The 16,620-nt window shown below is 41.2% G+C and overlaps 1 protein-coding gene across 1 annotated transcript in view; it reads left to right on the top strand.

The window, feature by feature from the left end:
• The window catches only part of TRRAP (transformation/transcription domain associated protein), a 164,006-nt gene that overhangs the window by 69,346 nt on the left and 78,040 nt on the right, over positions 1-16,620 (top strand). The window contains exons 44-48 of the mRNA XM_018571310.1: positions 1,437-1,650; positions 4,967-5,092; positions 9,578-9,724; positions 14,043-14,242; positions 15,323-15,444. Coding sequence (XP_018426812.1) covers positions 1,437-1,650; positions 4,967-5,092; positions 9,578-9,724; positions 14,043-14,242; positions 15,323-15,444 — 809 coding nt within the window. The remainder of the gene's footprint in view (positions 1-1,436; positions 1,651-4,966; positions 5,093-9,577; positions 9,725-14,042; positions 14,243-15,322; positions 15,445-16,620) is intronic.

The raw sequence follows: 16,620 nt of genomic DNA, 5'->3' as shown, positions 1-16,620 counted from the left end.
AGGTAAACAGCCAAAATACATATATGTATCTTATTATACCTGCCAAAAGATTTGTAATTCGGTTTTAGCAGTCTTGTGATTAACATACCCCGCATAATCAGGAAGCAACCTCCTGGATCATATACCTCTTAATTGGACAGCAGTGATGATATTGTTTTATTACCCAGTGAGCTTGCCTGAAATGGAGAGTCACATAGAAATGTATGTTGTTGGACTAGGAAATGCGTGTGTGTCACCTGCCTGACTGTGCAGTTTGATAGATTGGTACAATCACACGACTGACTGTTCAGAATCACAAATCCTTTGGCAGGTAAAGCGGTAAACATGAATGAACTTCAGGTGTATATGTATCAATTTGACCATCATTAAATTTTTAACATTGATCTGGGAATTTAAAAACACCTTAGTAATGATGCCCATAGTTACAAATAAGGTTTCATCTTTTTTTTTTTTTTCTTCTATGGGCAATGACTGGAGAACTGAAAGGGAACCAAAGCAGATGGCTGACCCTTTATTGGTTTCTAAAGTGTGGGCTGTATAATACTGGAAGTATTCAGCCTTAGTGTAGATTGTCCTCTGCAAGGGTCAAAATATGTTGCAATAGCTGTCATTAGAATTCACATAGGGAAGCATAATAATTTAAAGCCTTCCAGTACAAAGTTTAAAGCAAATGGTTGCACTCATATTGTGTAATCGCAGATCGTATTTCTACTTTGCAAACACTGCTGAAAGCTTAAATTCAGCAAATGTATTAATTTAGCATTATATATATATATAGATATATATAGTGGCGAATAGTTAAAATTTCATCCAATTTTTACTCCTTTTTATGACTCCGATTCCCTCCCTCCCTGTCCTTGTGACCCCATACGAGAAATGGGATGTGTGGTTGTCACCCGGGAGAGAAAGGCACAAACCGCAATAAGAATGTTGTGAGAAGTTCTAACTCCCCACCCCAACTACAAATGTGTATGTGCTCTCATTGGAGAGATTCCCTATTATTTTGTGTTCCTGTCCCCATCCATGAAATACGTTTTGTTCCAGAAGTCCTGGCTTTCCTGGACTTCAGTGACTATTCGTGAGATTGATATGTTCCTCCTGGGCACTGGAGTAGGTACCTACCATTAATAGCACAGATGGTACAAGGCTAGGTTGTTGCTAATGTACATGGCAGAGCTGCCTAGTTGGGAACCATCCAATAGGCTGTTTAGAGTGCTTGGAGGACTATAATCTGACTATTACAGTGTTTCATACAGTGCTATTTTGCTGCAGTGGGCATTGTGTAGAATGTTAGGAATGATTGTAATGTTTAGTGTGTTATTCAGTATCTAGCCTCTTTGTTATGGCTTCCTTGCATGTTAAAGTTTAATTGATTTATATGTTCACCTTAAATTATTCCATATATTAAGGCTGTGTTTTTTTTTTTTTCTCTTCAGGAACAGCCTGCACAAGCAAATTTTGCCAACATCTGCACTGGGCTGGAGGTGTTGAGTTTCCTTCTCACTGTACTACAGAACCCAGCCATTCTCAGCAGCTTTAAACCTCTTCAGAGGGGGATTTCTGCCTGCATGACATGCGGGAACACCAAGGTCCTACGAGCTGTCCATACATTGCTTTCCCGGCTGATGAGCATTTTCCCTACTGAGCCTAGTATGTTAATGTTATCACATTTGTTATTAGTGCTTATCCATATCTATAACAGGGCTATCACTCTGTCTGGATCAAACAGAGAAAGGAGGGGAGAAGCGCTCCAAACCAAGCGAAAGAACGGGGCGTTTTTTAGGAAAGGGAGGCTGGAAAAGGGGCCAGTTTTAATTCCCGGGTCCGAGTGATACGTTCAGTGGTTGATCCAATTTGTCCCAAAAAACATAAATGTATAATACGGAGATGAGTATATTGTGTAAAGCAAATCAACGAGAAACGCAAACCTTGATGGTTTGTGTTGACTAGCTACAGAATGGCTCTGTGGTCCCAAGTGTTTTCAGAATGGGAACAGGCTCATTGATTTAGAATTTTCAGGCATGAAATCTACAAGGCAGCACCTCAGTGTGTGCATCTACTGTGGTCCAAGCATACACCTGGTGGGCAAGAGTGCCACCAGGCTGCAACTTAGTGTGTGCTATAATTGCCCTTTGGTGAGAATGAGTGCCACAAGACAGTATATCAATGTGCTTTTATTGTGCTGTAAGTGCCACCTGGAGGGCTGGTGCCACAAGGCAGCATTTGAGTGTGTGCTGCTACTCTCCTTTTATCGTCTCCTGGAGGGCATACCTAAGCGTGTGCCCCCACTGTGCTCTAAATGCCCCCCAGGGTCCATGGCTACCACAAGTCAGTATCTTTTGTATGCCTCTGCTGTGCCACTAGGCAACATCTTAGTATTTGCTTCTAGTGTGCTCTGAGTACCATCTGGTGGGCTTGAGTGTGACAAGGTAGCATTATAGTGTGTGCTCCTACTATGCCACCTGGAGGGCCTAGGGACCCCAAGTTAGCATCTCAATATGTGCTCCTAATATGCTCTAAGTTTCTCCTGGTATTCAGTGCAGATAAGCTCTTGAAAATGTGTTTGCTTTGGGTTCAGCATCTATGACCTCTGATGTGGCAGTCCTCATTCATTTTAATGAGCCATAGACAATCCTAAAATAGATAGATTAGTGGTTTGCACAGCATCTGACCTTTAATTAACACAGAGGAGCTACAGTGAGAATGAGGTGTGTTGTAACATATCACAGCCTGCAGTCTATGACTGTCACATCATGCAGCCTGACCCCTCTGTTTTTACTGTCATTTTTTTTGTAAATCTACAATTTAGCTGTCTAGTTAATTTTCACTAATGACTTAATATTCAGACATGGCCCCCATTGTATATACCAAAATGGACTACAATATTCACATGGAAGGAACAAGTGCCCTTTGCACAAAGTATTCATCCTCCTCCTTTTGTTCTAGAGCTCACTTTGTGATTGCATTTGTAATCCTCTTACAGCGAGTGATTTCTTTGACTGTGAGCATTTCCCCAAATGGCATGCAAAACCAGTTTCATAATTTTAAATCATTTTTATGGCAAATGCAATTTTTCACTGTTAAACATTGCTAACCCCCCTTGCCAACGCATTTTAAAACAAGAGGGAAATTAAAGAGGAGAGCTGTTTACGTGCATGTAAGTGGTTTTAGCTGTAGGTTATTGTAAGGTCCTTGTCTTTATAAACATACATTATTCTTAATTACCTAGGAAGGAGAAAATTATAATTTTTCTATTTTGGCTCCTGGTTATTTGCAAACAGAGCATACTACTGGGGATATGAAACATTAGAGGTTCAATGGATTGTTTTACCGCACCACATAAATTTTAACATTGTTGAGTATCTGGACATTACGTTAAAGAGCTGAATACAGAATGTTAACTTTACTTTTATCTAAAAATGAGCAACTGTATAATCCCAGGAGTGAATAAGGAGTATATAGAGGCTGAGATAGAAATCAATCATATTACAATACAGAGTTTTAACATTGTTTTTATTTGACAATGAGCGTCGATCTGATCCCAGGAGTGAATAAGGAAGTATACAGAAGCTCTGGCAGAAATTGCAAATCGTATTCGAATACACATTTTAACATTGCTTTTATCAGACAATAAGTATTATTAGGATCGTATAGAGAGTATGATTTAATAGATATTGAAAATAAGATTCAAATACATAACTTTACCATTGCTTTTATTTAATTAAGAGTGACAGTATGGTCCCAGGAGTCAACAGGGAGTATGATTTGGCAGATATAGAAAATCCTTTTTTGGTATAGAATTTTAACTTTGCTTTTAATAAATAGTGAGTGACAGTATAATGAATAGGGAGTATATGGCTGGAAAATCATAATTTGAAAATCATATCACAGGCTTTTGCCTAGACCTAAAAGGTGCAGAGAAAGTCGTTAGTTTGGAGCTGACCTTTAGAGGTACTCTGATATATTTGAGGGGTAGTAAATACCTGCAAGTGATTACACTCCAGCCTCATTCACATCTATGGCATGCACGCCCATGCAGAGACCTGCTTCCAGGAGGAACAGGTGCAGCCCGCAATTTGCGTGCAGCCACATCCATACAGGTCTGGGTGTATGCACTTTGACACAGAAATGCAGCCACATCCTGTCATAGGGATACATGCATGCAATTACAGGCTGCACCTGTTGGCGCTGTCAGCTTCCTGGCGGGCTCGGTACGTGGAGCTGCGAACACGCCCAAGCCCAACACTAGTACAGATGTCCACGCCTTTGTGAATAAGGCATTAAACATTACTTGATGTGCAACCACAATTTAAAGGTCCACTTTAAAGTGTGCTATAAGACCAGTAAATAGTGTAGCATTTTTTAAAACTATAAATAAAAGGTTGTTGTAACTTAAATTGCCACCTATCTCTGTATGTTTTGATGTAGCACAAACTAGTGAGTAACCACACTGCCACCACCAAAGCTCTAGTTGTGTCATAAATAGGCTTAGTTAAGGAGTACAGTCATTTTACCGTGAGCTCTTCTCCCTAGGGGACTTGTGACTGCCACAGTGACATAATTAAAACAAGTAAAAAAGACATTTACATTACTAATACTACATAGTGTGTGAGCAGATGGGTTTTCATTTGCCATATTTGAGTTCTTCCATTAGGACAAATAAATAAATATATATGACACTTGAATCATTTTTATCTTGTGGGGTGCACAGTATGATTGCACACTGACATCTTTTTATGCAGCTACAATGACAGGACGCAGAAAATGGAACATTGTCTTCATTTTTCTGCACAAAAGTTACTATTTATTCCTTGATACTGCTATAAATGTACATTTTCTTGACAGTCCTTTCAGAGTTTGATTCTTGAACTGCCGATAACATTCTATCTTTTACTTCTGTCATTTTTTATTGCAATGGGGAAAAATTGGATGGAAGAACTTTAAAAAAAAATAAAATGTATTTCAGGTACTTCAAGCGTTGCATCCAAGTTTGAGGAATTAGAGTGCTTATACGCGGCTGTGGGCAAAGTCATTTATGAAGGTCTTACTAATTATGAAAAAGCTACAAATGCCAACCCGTCACAGCTCTTTGGTAAGTGCTGAATTAATTAGGAAAGCTGTGGAATGTTGTGCTAACTAACCGTGGTTATTGACTTTACTGGGCTACAGTAGTGTAAAAAAAAAACCTGTCTAATAAAATAATGAATACTAGATTATGTGCATTTGAGATTTATTATGTTAGCGGAAGCTTTAGTTCCTTTACTGAACGTTAAATTTAGTATCTGATCATTTTGTAAGGGTTCACTCCCACCAACATGAAAAGGCACTACATTGCCATTCTGTCTCTGATGCGTCGCGTTTTTAAAGGACCCCATTCAATTCATTTGAGTGGAAATACTTAGGTGAGTGCACCAAAAATACGTTATGGTGGAGTTGTGTTGCCACACAATGTTTTGGTAAGGGTCAGAGCTTTTGAATGCAGCCAAGTACAAACCGTAAAATGTTTCTGGAGGGAGCAGGGCCGTAGTAGCAGTGCATGATGCTGTGTTGTCCTCCGATTTGATTAAACTAAATAGATATAAAGGTTTAGCTATATTTGTTAGCCTATAATAAACTTGTTGGCACTAAAAGTACTTGCTATATTTAAAAAATGTTTAATGCCCATGAGGAATGCATTCAGAGTCGAAGCAGAACTAGTTAAATTGCTAACACACAGGATACAAAACCCACAAACTGCCACTCAGTGAGCACTTCACCAAAGACAATAAGTATACTTTTTTCTTTGGACAGAAATGGTTCTTTGCAAGGCTTAAGAGTATTTGAAGGACATTGTTCTACATAATTAACTGTACCCCTCTATGAACCTGTTAGGGAATGTTATTTATTTTTTGTCCATTGGGGACACAAAGTCTTTAACCTTCTGGTTACATTGCCACTTAAATGAGGATTGGACACTGGCACACAAAATAAAAAATTGTAGGTAAACCCAGAATAACTCTTCTACTACCAGCATGCGTCAATTTTATTTTTCCTAGTGTCCTAGAAGCTCTTTAGTTGGGCTATGTGGAAGGCTAAGTTTTATGTTTGCTTGCGCATTTTTTCTTATTCTTGAAGATTTTTCTTCTTCAGCCAAGACTCTTCTCTACATTACTTCTAGAGCTAAACTTTTCAAATGCAGTTATCTATAGTGCCTGTCCCCTGCCTGGTTTTTTGAATGACGTGTCCAGACCCAACTGGATGTTTCAGGGAATGCCTGGGTGGGATCGTCAGGCACTGGGCTGGAAGCTCCCTTGAGAACTCTGTTCTCACTAACAGGCCCTGCTTTTCACCCCATTTTGGCTGTGACAACTGTGCCAAACCATGATGGACTAGGTAATAAAAAGATCATACCATTGCTGCTGTTTATCACTTAATTATAAAATGCATAGAGAAAAATGACTTTAGCTGTTTCTCCACATTCTGCTAGAGACTTTCTGGCTTATCTCCTGCATGGGTTTCCTGTTAGTACACATGTTTAGGACACGTTGGCCAAAGTACCTGTGGAACTTTCACATTCTCTGATCTCAGATTCCAGTCCAGGAGATGTCCAACTCTTCACTTTTGCATGACAGTCTTGGGTATGCTGGTAGCTTCCTTCAGAGCAGTCCCATTTACCTAGTTTTCCTCCAGACCTCTACATTGCAGCATTCTATCATCGTGTAAATAAAAGTCCCTGGACAGGGTGATTTTTTTTTTTTGGGGGGGGGACTGATGACTCGGGAATATGGCTCTGGGATTGGGCAAGTTCCTTCCTTTATTTTTTCTGAAAGATCCTCATGACAAATACCAGCCTGGCAGGCTTGGGAGGAGTCCGGAGCACGCTGTCGATCATCAGTGTTCTTTGTTTTCCTGTTCAACCTCTTGGAACTTTGGGCAATATTTCTGTCTCTCGGGGGGTTAACTATTCTGCTGGAAGGTCATCTGATCTGAATTTAGTTAGACAATGCTGTTAAAGCCCAGGTTCTGATGGACAGGGGAATATTTAAGCCTGTGATACCCATAATGCTAAAAGCTTATTTTTTTCTTTTTCTTCAATTTGACTTTGTATGCGATTTAAGTTTCTTTTCTTACTGCACTTGCTCCCGCTGTGAATTTGTGAATTACACCTGTCAATAAAAGGCATAATATCACATAAAAGGATCTAGGCTGTGCAAGGTTTAAATGCTAGCTGTCCCTCATTGCCCTCCTCTGTGATCTCTACAGACAGGTCTAATTTTACTTAAAGTATTGCTAGTTTGTCAGATGTCAGTGTGTATTGTGGAAAACACTTAGACTCTAGTTTAATTTAATCAGTTCTTTAAAAGTGCTTCAAGGTCAAATGCTCAGGAATATGCAGTGTGCCAACACTGATGAGGAAGGATACTCCTATATACCAGCTGTCTAGATTATGTCTATTATAGCCTGAGTAATATTCCTGGGGGGTTCCGATAAAATTTTAGCTTTTTCTTCTTTGCTTATTGAGGGTTTGTAGCAAAATTTCTATTTTGCTTTGTTGTTCATGCTCTTGGTCTAAAAGCAAATCTGTACATGTATATGCTATATTTTTTGTTTATTTTTCACGTTCAGAAAACCAATGCTTTATATACCTTTTTAAAGCCAAATTCTAGGCCAGGTGTAAGAGACTCAAATAAATGCAGCTCTGTATTAATTTAATCAATGTAATGCAGTGATCAGTATAAGTAGCTAAAATTGACTTGATATTGGCCTCTTGGAACCCCGCTACCCATTTAAATTAGCCTAAACTAAAAGAGGAAGAAGCAGCACAATGAGCCAGTTAGTTGTGCTCATGTGCTAACAAGGAGCATACCATTAGGAAAGAGTGAGCAGTGCGACAGAGACTTAAGCTGGACATACACTAGTAGATTTCCAAAGGACCATTCATATGAGAGATTTTTCTTTACCACCCGATAATGCCATCAGACACGTGATGAATGTTGATTAAAATTTTGTTTGATTCTAACGTCAAATTTTGGAATGAATATAGTCAAAACTGCTAAGAGGTGAAGTGAATAACATCCAAAACTGCAGCTTTTGGTGAACTGGTGAAACAGCAACATGGTCATGGACAGCCAAGGCTCATTGATGCACATGGGAAGCAAAGGCTGGCCCCTGTAGCTACTATAGCTCAGATTGCTATAAAAAAAAGTTGATGCTGGTTCTGATAGAAAAGTGTGCAAACACACAGTACATTTGTGTATAAGGGCGTGTTGGCACAGACCGGTCGGTGTAACTACAATACCCCTAATTTCCCATAGGTGACCATTTAAACGCTTTTACTGCTCATCAGTTTAGTGTGAACAGTGCTTGATGGCCCTATAATTATTGCTCTCACTCCGACGTTCACGGCGATATGCAACATGTGGGGCTCAACTTTCGTTTTTGCACGTAGGCGCATCTGACGCGTGTTTGCGTTGTGGGGGCGGAACTTAAAAAAATGTTTTTGCATTTTTTTACGTTAATTAGTTTTTTTTACGCTCAACTTTATTGCTATCACATAGGGGGATAACAAGCCCCCTATGTAATACCAAATAGGCTGGTAAAGGTCCTCTTTATGGAGACATCAGAGATCTTTCAGACCCCTAATGTCACCTAGGGACCCCAAAGAAGCTGATGAAGCAGAAATCTGCTTCCCCAGCTTCTTCTCCTGGCTCTAGGAGCCAGAGATTGTGCACAGTGACACAAGAAGTGATGTCATGCACATCACTTCCGGGTCCAGTGATCGGAGGAGAAATCAGCGGCTAGAAGCCTGCTGATCTCCCTCTGATCCATCAGGGGAGTCCTGCTGTGCCGGTCCCTGGCCTGCACAGGGGACAGTGGAACCCAGGGAAGGTGACACACACACATGCAGCGCCGCACTGTACAAGCCATCCGGCGCCTGTACAGACGCAGGATCACTTGTACAGAAACAGCAGCAGCTGTGTTCTTGGTATAACCACTTCAAGAGGGTGACGTGCATTTACATGACCCTGCTAGAAGTGGTTAAAGAAACTGCTACTCGCGGCTTGGTGCCAGATACTACAGCATATCTTCAGAGGAGTAGTGGAGTTCATGCCTTGATGGGTCAAGGAGGGTTTGCAGCAAAAGTGGGACATACTCAATATTAAGCAGGTGGTCATAATATATACATATGTATTTTGAAAAAATACAAATGTATTTGACAAAAAGTCATCTTCTGTTAATAAAAGTAAAAAAATAAACCTAAGGATATCTTTGCTATAGGCAACACAAGTGACATTTGAAGTTATGGATCTCAGTCTGTTAACTTTGCAGGGATATTTCATTGGACACAGCTGTGTTTTGCAGAAACAAGACAAAGTCTAACCTTTTTGCCGCTAGAGTGAACTAAATTAGCAGAATAATAAAAATAACAATTTGATCCAGTATGTATACCTTGAAGGACACACCATCTAGTACCAGGTGGTGTTAATATTTGAGGGATTAGGCTTTTGGGTAGGAGCTGTGCTTCTTATGTAAAATGCCATCTGTGTTTCTGCAGACTAGGAATTGCATCTAATACCTGGTGTTTTGAATTGAATAGGTACGCTGATGATTTTGAAGTCGGCCTGCAGCAACAACCCCAGCTATATAGACAGGCTAATATCTGTCTTCATGCGCTCCTTACAGAAGATGGTGAGGGAGCATTTGAACCCACAGACTACTCCTGGAGCAGCTGAAGCCAACCCAGGTATATTTTTTAAATGATTATATCTCTTGGCCTTTTATTTCCATGCTTTGAGTGAAATTTACTCCAGGTTGCTTTAAAGAAGAACTCCAGGATGCACATCACTTTATATATTTAGGTCTCTCTCAGTCAGAGGAAGCAAACTGTTCTAACTATTTATCATAAAAGTTCTTACTTTTCTTGTAATTCCCGTTTTTAGCTGCCAGTGATGTCACATCCTCCTATGTACGTGGGGAGGATCTTGGTAACCAGTGTGTGCCATATCTTGGCAGAGAAAACAGACTGCATCTCTCATGAGCCATTGCAAAATAAAGGAAGTGGGAGGCATGTATAGGCAGAGCTGAGGGTGGTTCGATTCATGTAAAAGATCAGAACTTCTCATCACTAGTGTGGAAAAGCAGTGTGACTTTACACAGAGTTCTAGCCCCGCCCAGTCTCAGGGAAGCAGAGAGCTCTGCACTGAGAGTGGGCGGGTCAGACCAGCAGTCTAAAGCTTCCCTACTCCACCCACTATAGTGCGTGCTGGGATGTGATCTCTTCCTGCTGCCTGCAATAGAACTACAAGGGGGAGGTTATTAGACCACAGGCCAGGCTGGTAGACTGCACAGTGGCTAGTGGTCTAGCAGAAAGGAAATGAAGGAAGCGGATGGCAGGAAGCACAGACTTGTGCCATGGATTTCTGGAAGACTGCTATGCAGTAAAGTAAGCACAGATTTTTAATAATTCCAAAAGTTAGTTACAGTAGGCTGAAAAAAAAGTTATTCTTTAAAAGAACCTTGTGCTGAAAAGATGTTATTGGCTTGGCTGCCATGCTAACTTTGACTTTATATTTGGGTCACTAATCCAAACAATCATATAATATGTGAAGTCAATTAGATTCAACACCTGATCTACATACTTGTTCTGCATAAGTGACCTTAAAGTATGAAAACACTAAATTAGTATGACAGCCTGGCAACCAGCATCTTAAGGGGATGTCAGCAAAGACATCATTCGGATTTCCAGTATACATACATGACAATTTAATGTCCGGAATGGACTAAGTTTGCTTACCTATACACTAGCGGCTGTTGTCACCTTCAAAGTAATCACCTCGTGAAGTGATGCACTTTTCTACATGACTGTGCCACTGCCGGAAACATTCCTGGAATTTGTTTTCCGGAATGCTACGCAATATCTTTGTAGCGGTGTGTTAGATGTCAGGAATGTCATTAAATCTGTGTCCTTTTTAAGTCGTTTTTTAATTTTGGAAATAGCCAAAAGCCACAGGGGGCTATGTCAGGGGAATAAGGTGGTTGGTCAAGTTTCGGAATTGATTTGTGGGCCAGGAACTCAAGAACACTTAAAGTATTACTAAAGGCTGGGCATTTTTTTTACCTTAATGCATTTGCTTCTGCATTAAGGTGAAAAACAGCCAGTGGCGTTTTGACTCCCATGTTCCCCCCACTACCTGTCAACGCCGCCAGTCCCCTGAAGCAATCCTCCATTCCCAAACTTACTGGTTGCGGGGGAGGATACTGAGGGCAGAGGAGCCATAGGCTCCTTCTGCTCTCAGTCAAACTGTTGGGTGGAGAGGGGGGCGTGGCCTGTTGCAGGGCTGTGTGTGTGTCTATAGATGAGGGGGCGGGAGGGAGATAGATGTGGGGACCCACTAGAAAACAAGGAACTAAAGAATGAAACAAAAAACAAAGCTCTGCATAAATGAGTGCCTCCCATTATTTAAAAAAAAAAACCTAAAGATTTAATATCACTTAATGCATCATGTGCAGTAGTATTGACGTGGTGGAGAGTCCACTTGTCAGGCCAGAGTTCCAGTCTTTTCCTCAAAACAAATTCCCGTAACCTTTTCAGAATTTCCAAGTAACAATGTAGGTTGCGTTTTTTGGCTGCCTACTTCTTGTGTCATCGTGGACATCTTCCCACCCCTTCCTAAACTGCCTATGCCATTCAAAAACACTTGTTTTCGTAATGGATTAATTACCATAAGCCTGTTGTAACAGAGCTAAAGTTATGTTAATCCGCTGCTACAGATTCCTCTCTCTCATTTAGGGCCCTGTTACACCATCAGGAGTGCGTTCCAGTGTGTTCTGCCTCTGGAATGCAACCTGGCCGGCTATGTTTTTTGGGGGGCGGGAGGGGGCATGGCGGTGCATTCAACTCAATGGTACCCCCCCCGCGCTGCAATCGCCGGCACCCGAACGCGTACCACATTAGTGTTTGCGTTCCGGTCCAGTGTGATCTGCAAAAAATAGTGTTTGCAGCATTTTTTGCAGATCGCACTGGACTGGAACACAGGCACTAATGTGCCACACATTTGGGTGCCGGCAATCACACCGCAGACGGGGCTGTGGTGCCATTGAGTTCAATACACCGCTGCCACACCCCCTCCCGCCCCCCAAAAAAACTGAGCTGGCCAGGTTGCGTCCAGTGCGTTCCAGGACAGGGCCCTTACTGTTAACAGCGCAGCGCACACACACATGTTATTTCTTCTACTACTCTGTAAGGACTGAGGCACTCATCTGGGTCGCAGACCGGTTGAAAGTTAGAACATGCTTGAGTGCGAATGGCTGACTCGCCACTATAGTGCTAAAATTGTCACACCTCAAATAGTTAGATGCATTTAGGCGATGAAAAAGAGTTGCTTTAAAAATAAAATAAAAAAATAGGGTTTTATATAATACAAATGCCGGTTTGTATGGATCAGCAATATGCTGCCAGACTTTAAAAATGTATAAATTTGTACCCTTATGGTAACCTGTCTGATTACTTGTTCCCTGAAAAGTGGTCGGTGGTGACCATATTCACTCATCGAGATTAGACTGATTCAACCAAGAATGGCATGATCGGGCACTGTCATCTTATGTATTTGGTTACTTTTATTAAACAGCACAGTTCAGAAGCACCTTTTGAAGGAATCCAGATGCATCCCAGAACCATCTACACCTGATCTTAAATGCAAGCTCATTGCATCTGAAAGCATGCTGCATTTTTCCATCTACAGATGCCCTTTTGCTATCCAAACAATTCTACCTCCCTTCCCAACAATTTGCACTAAATAAACCCCATAACAATGAATTGACCGCGGTCCAAGGAGTAGTCAGTCAATTGACCACAAATTTATATGGGTGCCCGTAAATGTAGGGGTGGTTGGCTGTAGAGGCATGGTCCATTTGTATCCTAATCCTAACACCTGTGTGGAGAGCCAAGTCCATTTAAGTTAATTTTAATGGGTGTATATGTTTTGTTTTTTTTGGAAATTGAGCTATAATGACATTCTTCAAACATACCAGTAGGTGGGGGTCTTCTTCCTTTTTTTTTACTGGCGGAGGCTAAACCTTTTGGTGCATGCAAGCACCAAACTGCCCGTAATTTGTGGTTGAACCTTTATTTAATCCTTTTTTTTTTTATCCAGCAAGTCTCATGGATACCTTTTTTCTATTACTGTTCCATAGCACAGTTTCTAGGTCCTGATTGGAGTCTTAGTGTCTGCAACCATCACTTTGTGACTCAAACTAAATCCATGACCAAATAATATCTATCAGAGACTTTCATATGGTAGTTAACACAAGACTTGCATACTATAGTCTGCATGTGCTTTCAGATATCTTATGGAGCACCCTTGGACCCCAGAACAGGGTGCTATGTTGAGGAAGCAGTGACCAACTTATGTGTTACTGGCTCTGCTTCACTCACTCGAACTTCCCTTACCTTGGCATTAGTTCGTGGGATCATCTAACTCAGTGGTTCTCAACTCGTGGGTCGCGACCCAAAAGTGGGTCGCGACACCCTCTGCAGTGGAACAGTAGAAAGGCATCATGGCACACTCACAAACTAGCATGTAAAACAACTTGTCTTACCACTAAGGACAATGACAGAGGTTTGGAAATCCCGCGATCGTATGATTATCGTAAGGTGTGTGAAAGCCGTGCGACCTCTACTACTGTAAGGTCGCATCACTTTTATCTTAGGAATATGTTCGAAAACCCGCCGAGCATCGTATGATGTTCGGCGGGTGTGTAGCAAGTTCGTAAGATAAAAGCCAGACGTGCCGGTTTGCACAAGTGCACACTGCCCGTTCGACATTGCGGTTCTTCGGAAACCCGCCCCTCAGGGGGGCGCGGCTTGCGATCATCGCAAGTACGATCTGCCTGTCCAAGATAGGCAGATCGTACGTTTTTTTAATTACCTTACAACCATTGCAAGACAAACGTCTTGCGATGGTTGTAAGGTGTGTGCCCAGCCTTAGCCAACAGAGTCTCTTCTCTTAATTATCTGTCTTGAGTTGCTCTCATCTGCTCTCCTGTCCTTTGTTCTACAGCAGGTACTAGTGAGCTGGTCATGCTGAGTTTGGACTTGGTAAAAACACGCTTGGCAGTAATGAGCATGGAGATGAGGAAAAACTTTATTCAGAACATTCTGACGTCTCTCATTGAAAAGTCTCCCGATGCTAAAATCCTTAGAGCCGTAGTGAAGATAGTGGAAGAATGGCTGAAAAATAATACACCAATGGCAGCAAATCAGGTAAGCTGTCAATCTTTTATTACATGGTTGATATTGCAATCCAGCAAAAAAAAAAAAATATATATATGTATTGTTGCTATCAGGACAGAAGGTTAATCTTCCCGACATAGACATCAGTAAAATCTGGATTGTGGTTTCAACTTTCCCAACTATATGCAGAAGTATTATTGTGTCCACTATTTTTTCTTTATTTAAATTTTCTACTAAAGAATCCTCATTTGACACAAACGGGAGCAAAAGGTTCATGTGACAAAAGTGCACTTTAAGGTGGCCATACACTGTACAACCATGGCAAGACCTTAGTCTTGCCATGGTTGTAAAGTGATTAAAAAAACGTACGATCTGCCCATCTTGGACAGGCAGATCGTACTCTCGATCATCGCAAGCCCGTCCCCCTGAGGGGCGGGCTTCTGATGACCGCAATGCTGAACGGGCAGTGTGCGCGTGCGCACACCGGCCCGTTCGGCATTTGTCTCCCAAGCACCGTTCAAACCAGCCGAAAATCGTACGATTTTCGGCTAGTTTTCTAGCGTGATCCTTAGACAAAAGACGTGCGACCATACAGTAGAAACGGTTGCACGTCTTCGTTCACACTGCTCAATTCTCGTACGATCGCGGGATTTCCTGTGATTCTCGTACGCGAATTGAGCAGTGTATGGGCACCTTTAGATTGATATTAAAAGTTGTGGCCTCTTTACCGGTACATGGAAATTAGGTGATATTTTATTGAGATAGAATGAAGAAGACACAGGGGAGAAATGGAGGAACGTAGGAGGATAGGGCATTAGAGACCGCAAGGAAAACACGCACGCACGCTCAGCCTGTTTCAGTGACACAACAGGAAGTGTGAGATCTTTTCAAAAGTTAGGAAAATCCCACATGTAGTGGTTGTCCCTGGAACAGGAGTTCCCTTGGAGTGATTTCTCTTCACCCCCTGTTCTGGTACAGTCTGTCTTCAGTGGGGTCATTGTAATAGAAGCCTTACCCATTATAATTAAACAGTACAAAAAATGTTGGCTGGAGCTGTTTTTTTTTTCTTTTTCTGTGCGTTACTAACAGCCGCCTTCTTTATACCTGCAGACACCTACACTTCGAGAGAAGTCTATACTGCTGGTGAAGATGATGACCTATATAGAAAAGCGTTTTCCAGAAGATCTAGATCTAAATGCACAGTTTTTGGAGCTTGTTAATTATGTTTACAGGTAAGTAAGGAAAAAATTACCTTTTCTGTTTGCTGTGTCTTTGTCTGGTTACATGTTTGATATCCCTTTAGTCAAATGTTACTCTTGGTGATTCTATGGGTCAGCTCTCTGGACACCATGTACAACACGTTTGAGATCCTTTTGCATAAAAATTTGTTGGCCAGTTTTTTAAACCAAGTAGGTCGCCAGATCTTTCCTCAGCCTTGCCCATTACATGGGCTTAGGACTATTGACGAGAATGTAATAGCACATGTGCATAGCCAATTTGCACACACGTTTTAGGGCTAATTTAGACAGGAGCCATTTAACCTACCAGCATATCTTTGGAGTGTGGGAGGAAACTCATTAAAGCAAAGGGAGAACATGCAAACTCCATGCAGATAGTGTCCTTGCTGAGCATCAAATTGATGACCACGTTGCTGGAAGGCAGAAGTGCTAGCTACCAAGCCACTGTGCTACCCTAAACTAAGTAGTAGTGCATATTCTATATTATAATGTGTGTGTTCAATTATTTGCCTCAAGTAATTTCTTTCTTAAATTTTACACTAAAGCCCCATTCAGCCTTGTGCATACACCTTAACACATGTGCATTTTAAATCACTAGAATGTGAATCACATTTGTGTTGTTACGTTAAAAAACCAAGTTACAGATCTGTGCGTTGAGGTCCACTGCCACTGCAATACAGTGCGCCCTAACACAGAAAAATATCTTGTGTAATCGCAACGCATTATCTGAATAGGCCAAAAAGGTTTTATCACATGGATTAGCTGATTTTAAAGGCATCTGTTTGTATCCGTTTTTGCAATATTCCATATATAAAGTCTGTTCACAAACATTATCATGCTGGTTTCAGCCTGTCAAAATTCTGTAGCCTTCTGAGTGGTGGTAAAAGCCAGATTCTGTGATGTGTACATTGAGAAGAGCAGGAAAAGGAGCCGATTTTGGTGGCAATAAAACAATTAGGGTTTTCAATGGTTAAAGAAGAACTTTACCCATATCTTTAAAATAACAACAAAGGCACCTTCAGAAATGTTTAGTACTGGCTATCTACAAACCGTTACTTCTAGATAATTGGCAACTTTTTATTCTTTGCATCCCTTCCGTTTCTTTTTCCTCCCCCATTCTTCTCACAGTGGCCATTTTTTTTTTTTTTTTTTTTTTTTTTTTTTTTAGGG

The sequence above is a fragment of the Nanorana parkeri genome, unplaced genomic scaffold (assembly GCF_000935625.1).
Source record: "Nanorana parkeri isolate BGI_ZX_2015 unplaced genomic scaffold, ASM93562v1 scaffold3, whole genome shotgun sequence".
In the NCBI taxonomy this organism is placed as follows: domain Eukaryota; kingdom Metazoa; phylum Chordata; class Amphibia; order Anura; family Dicroglossidae; genus Nanorana; species Nanorana parkeri.
Note: the sequence above shows the minus strand (reverse complement) of the source record. Positions and strands in the feature narration are given on the sequence as shown.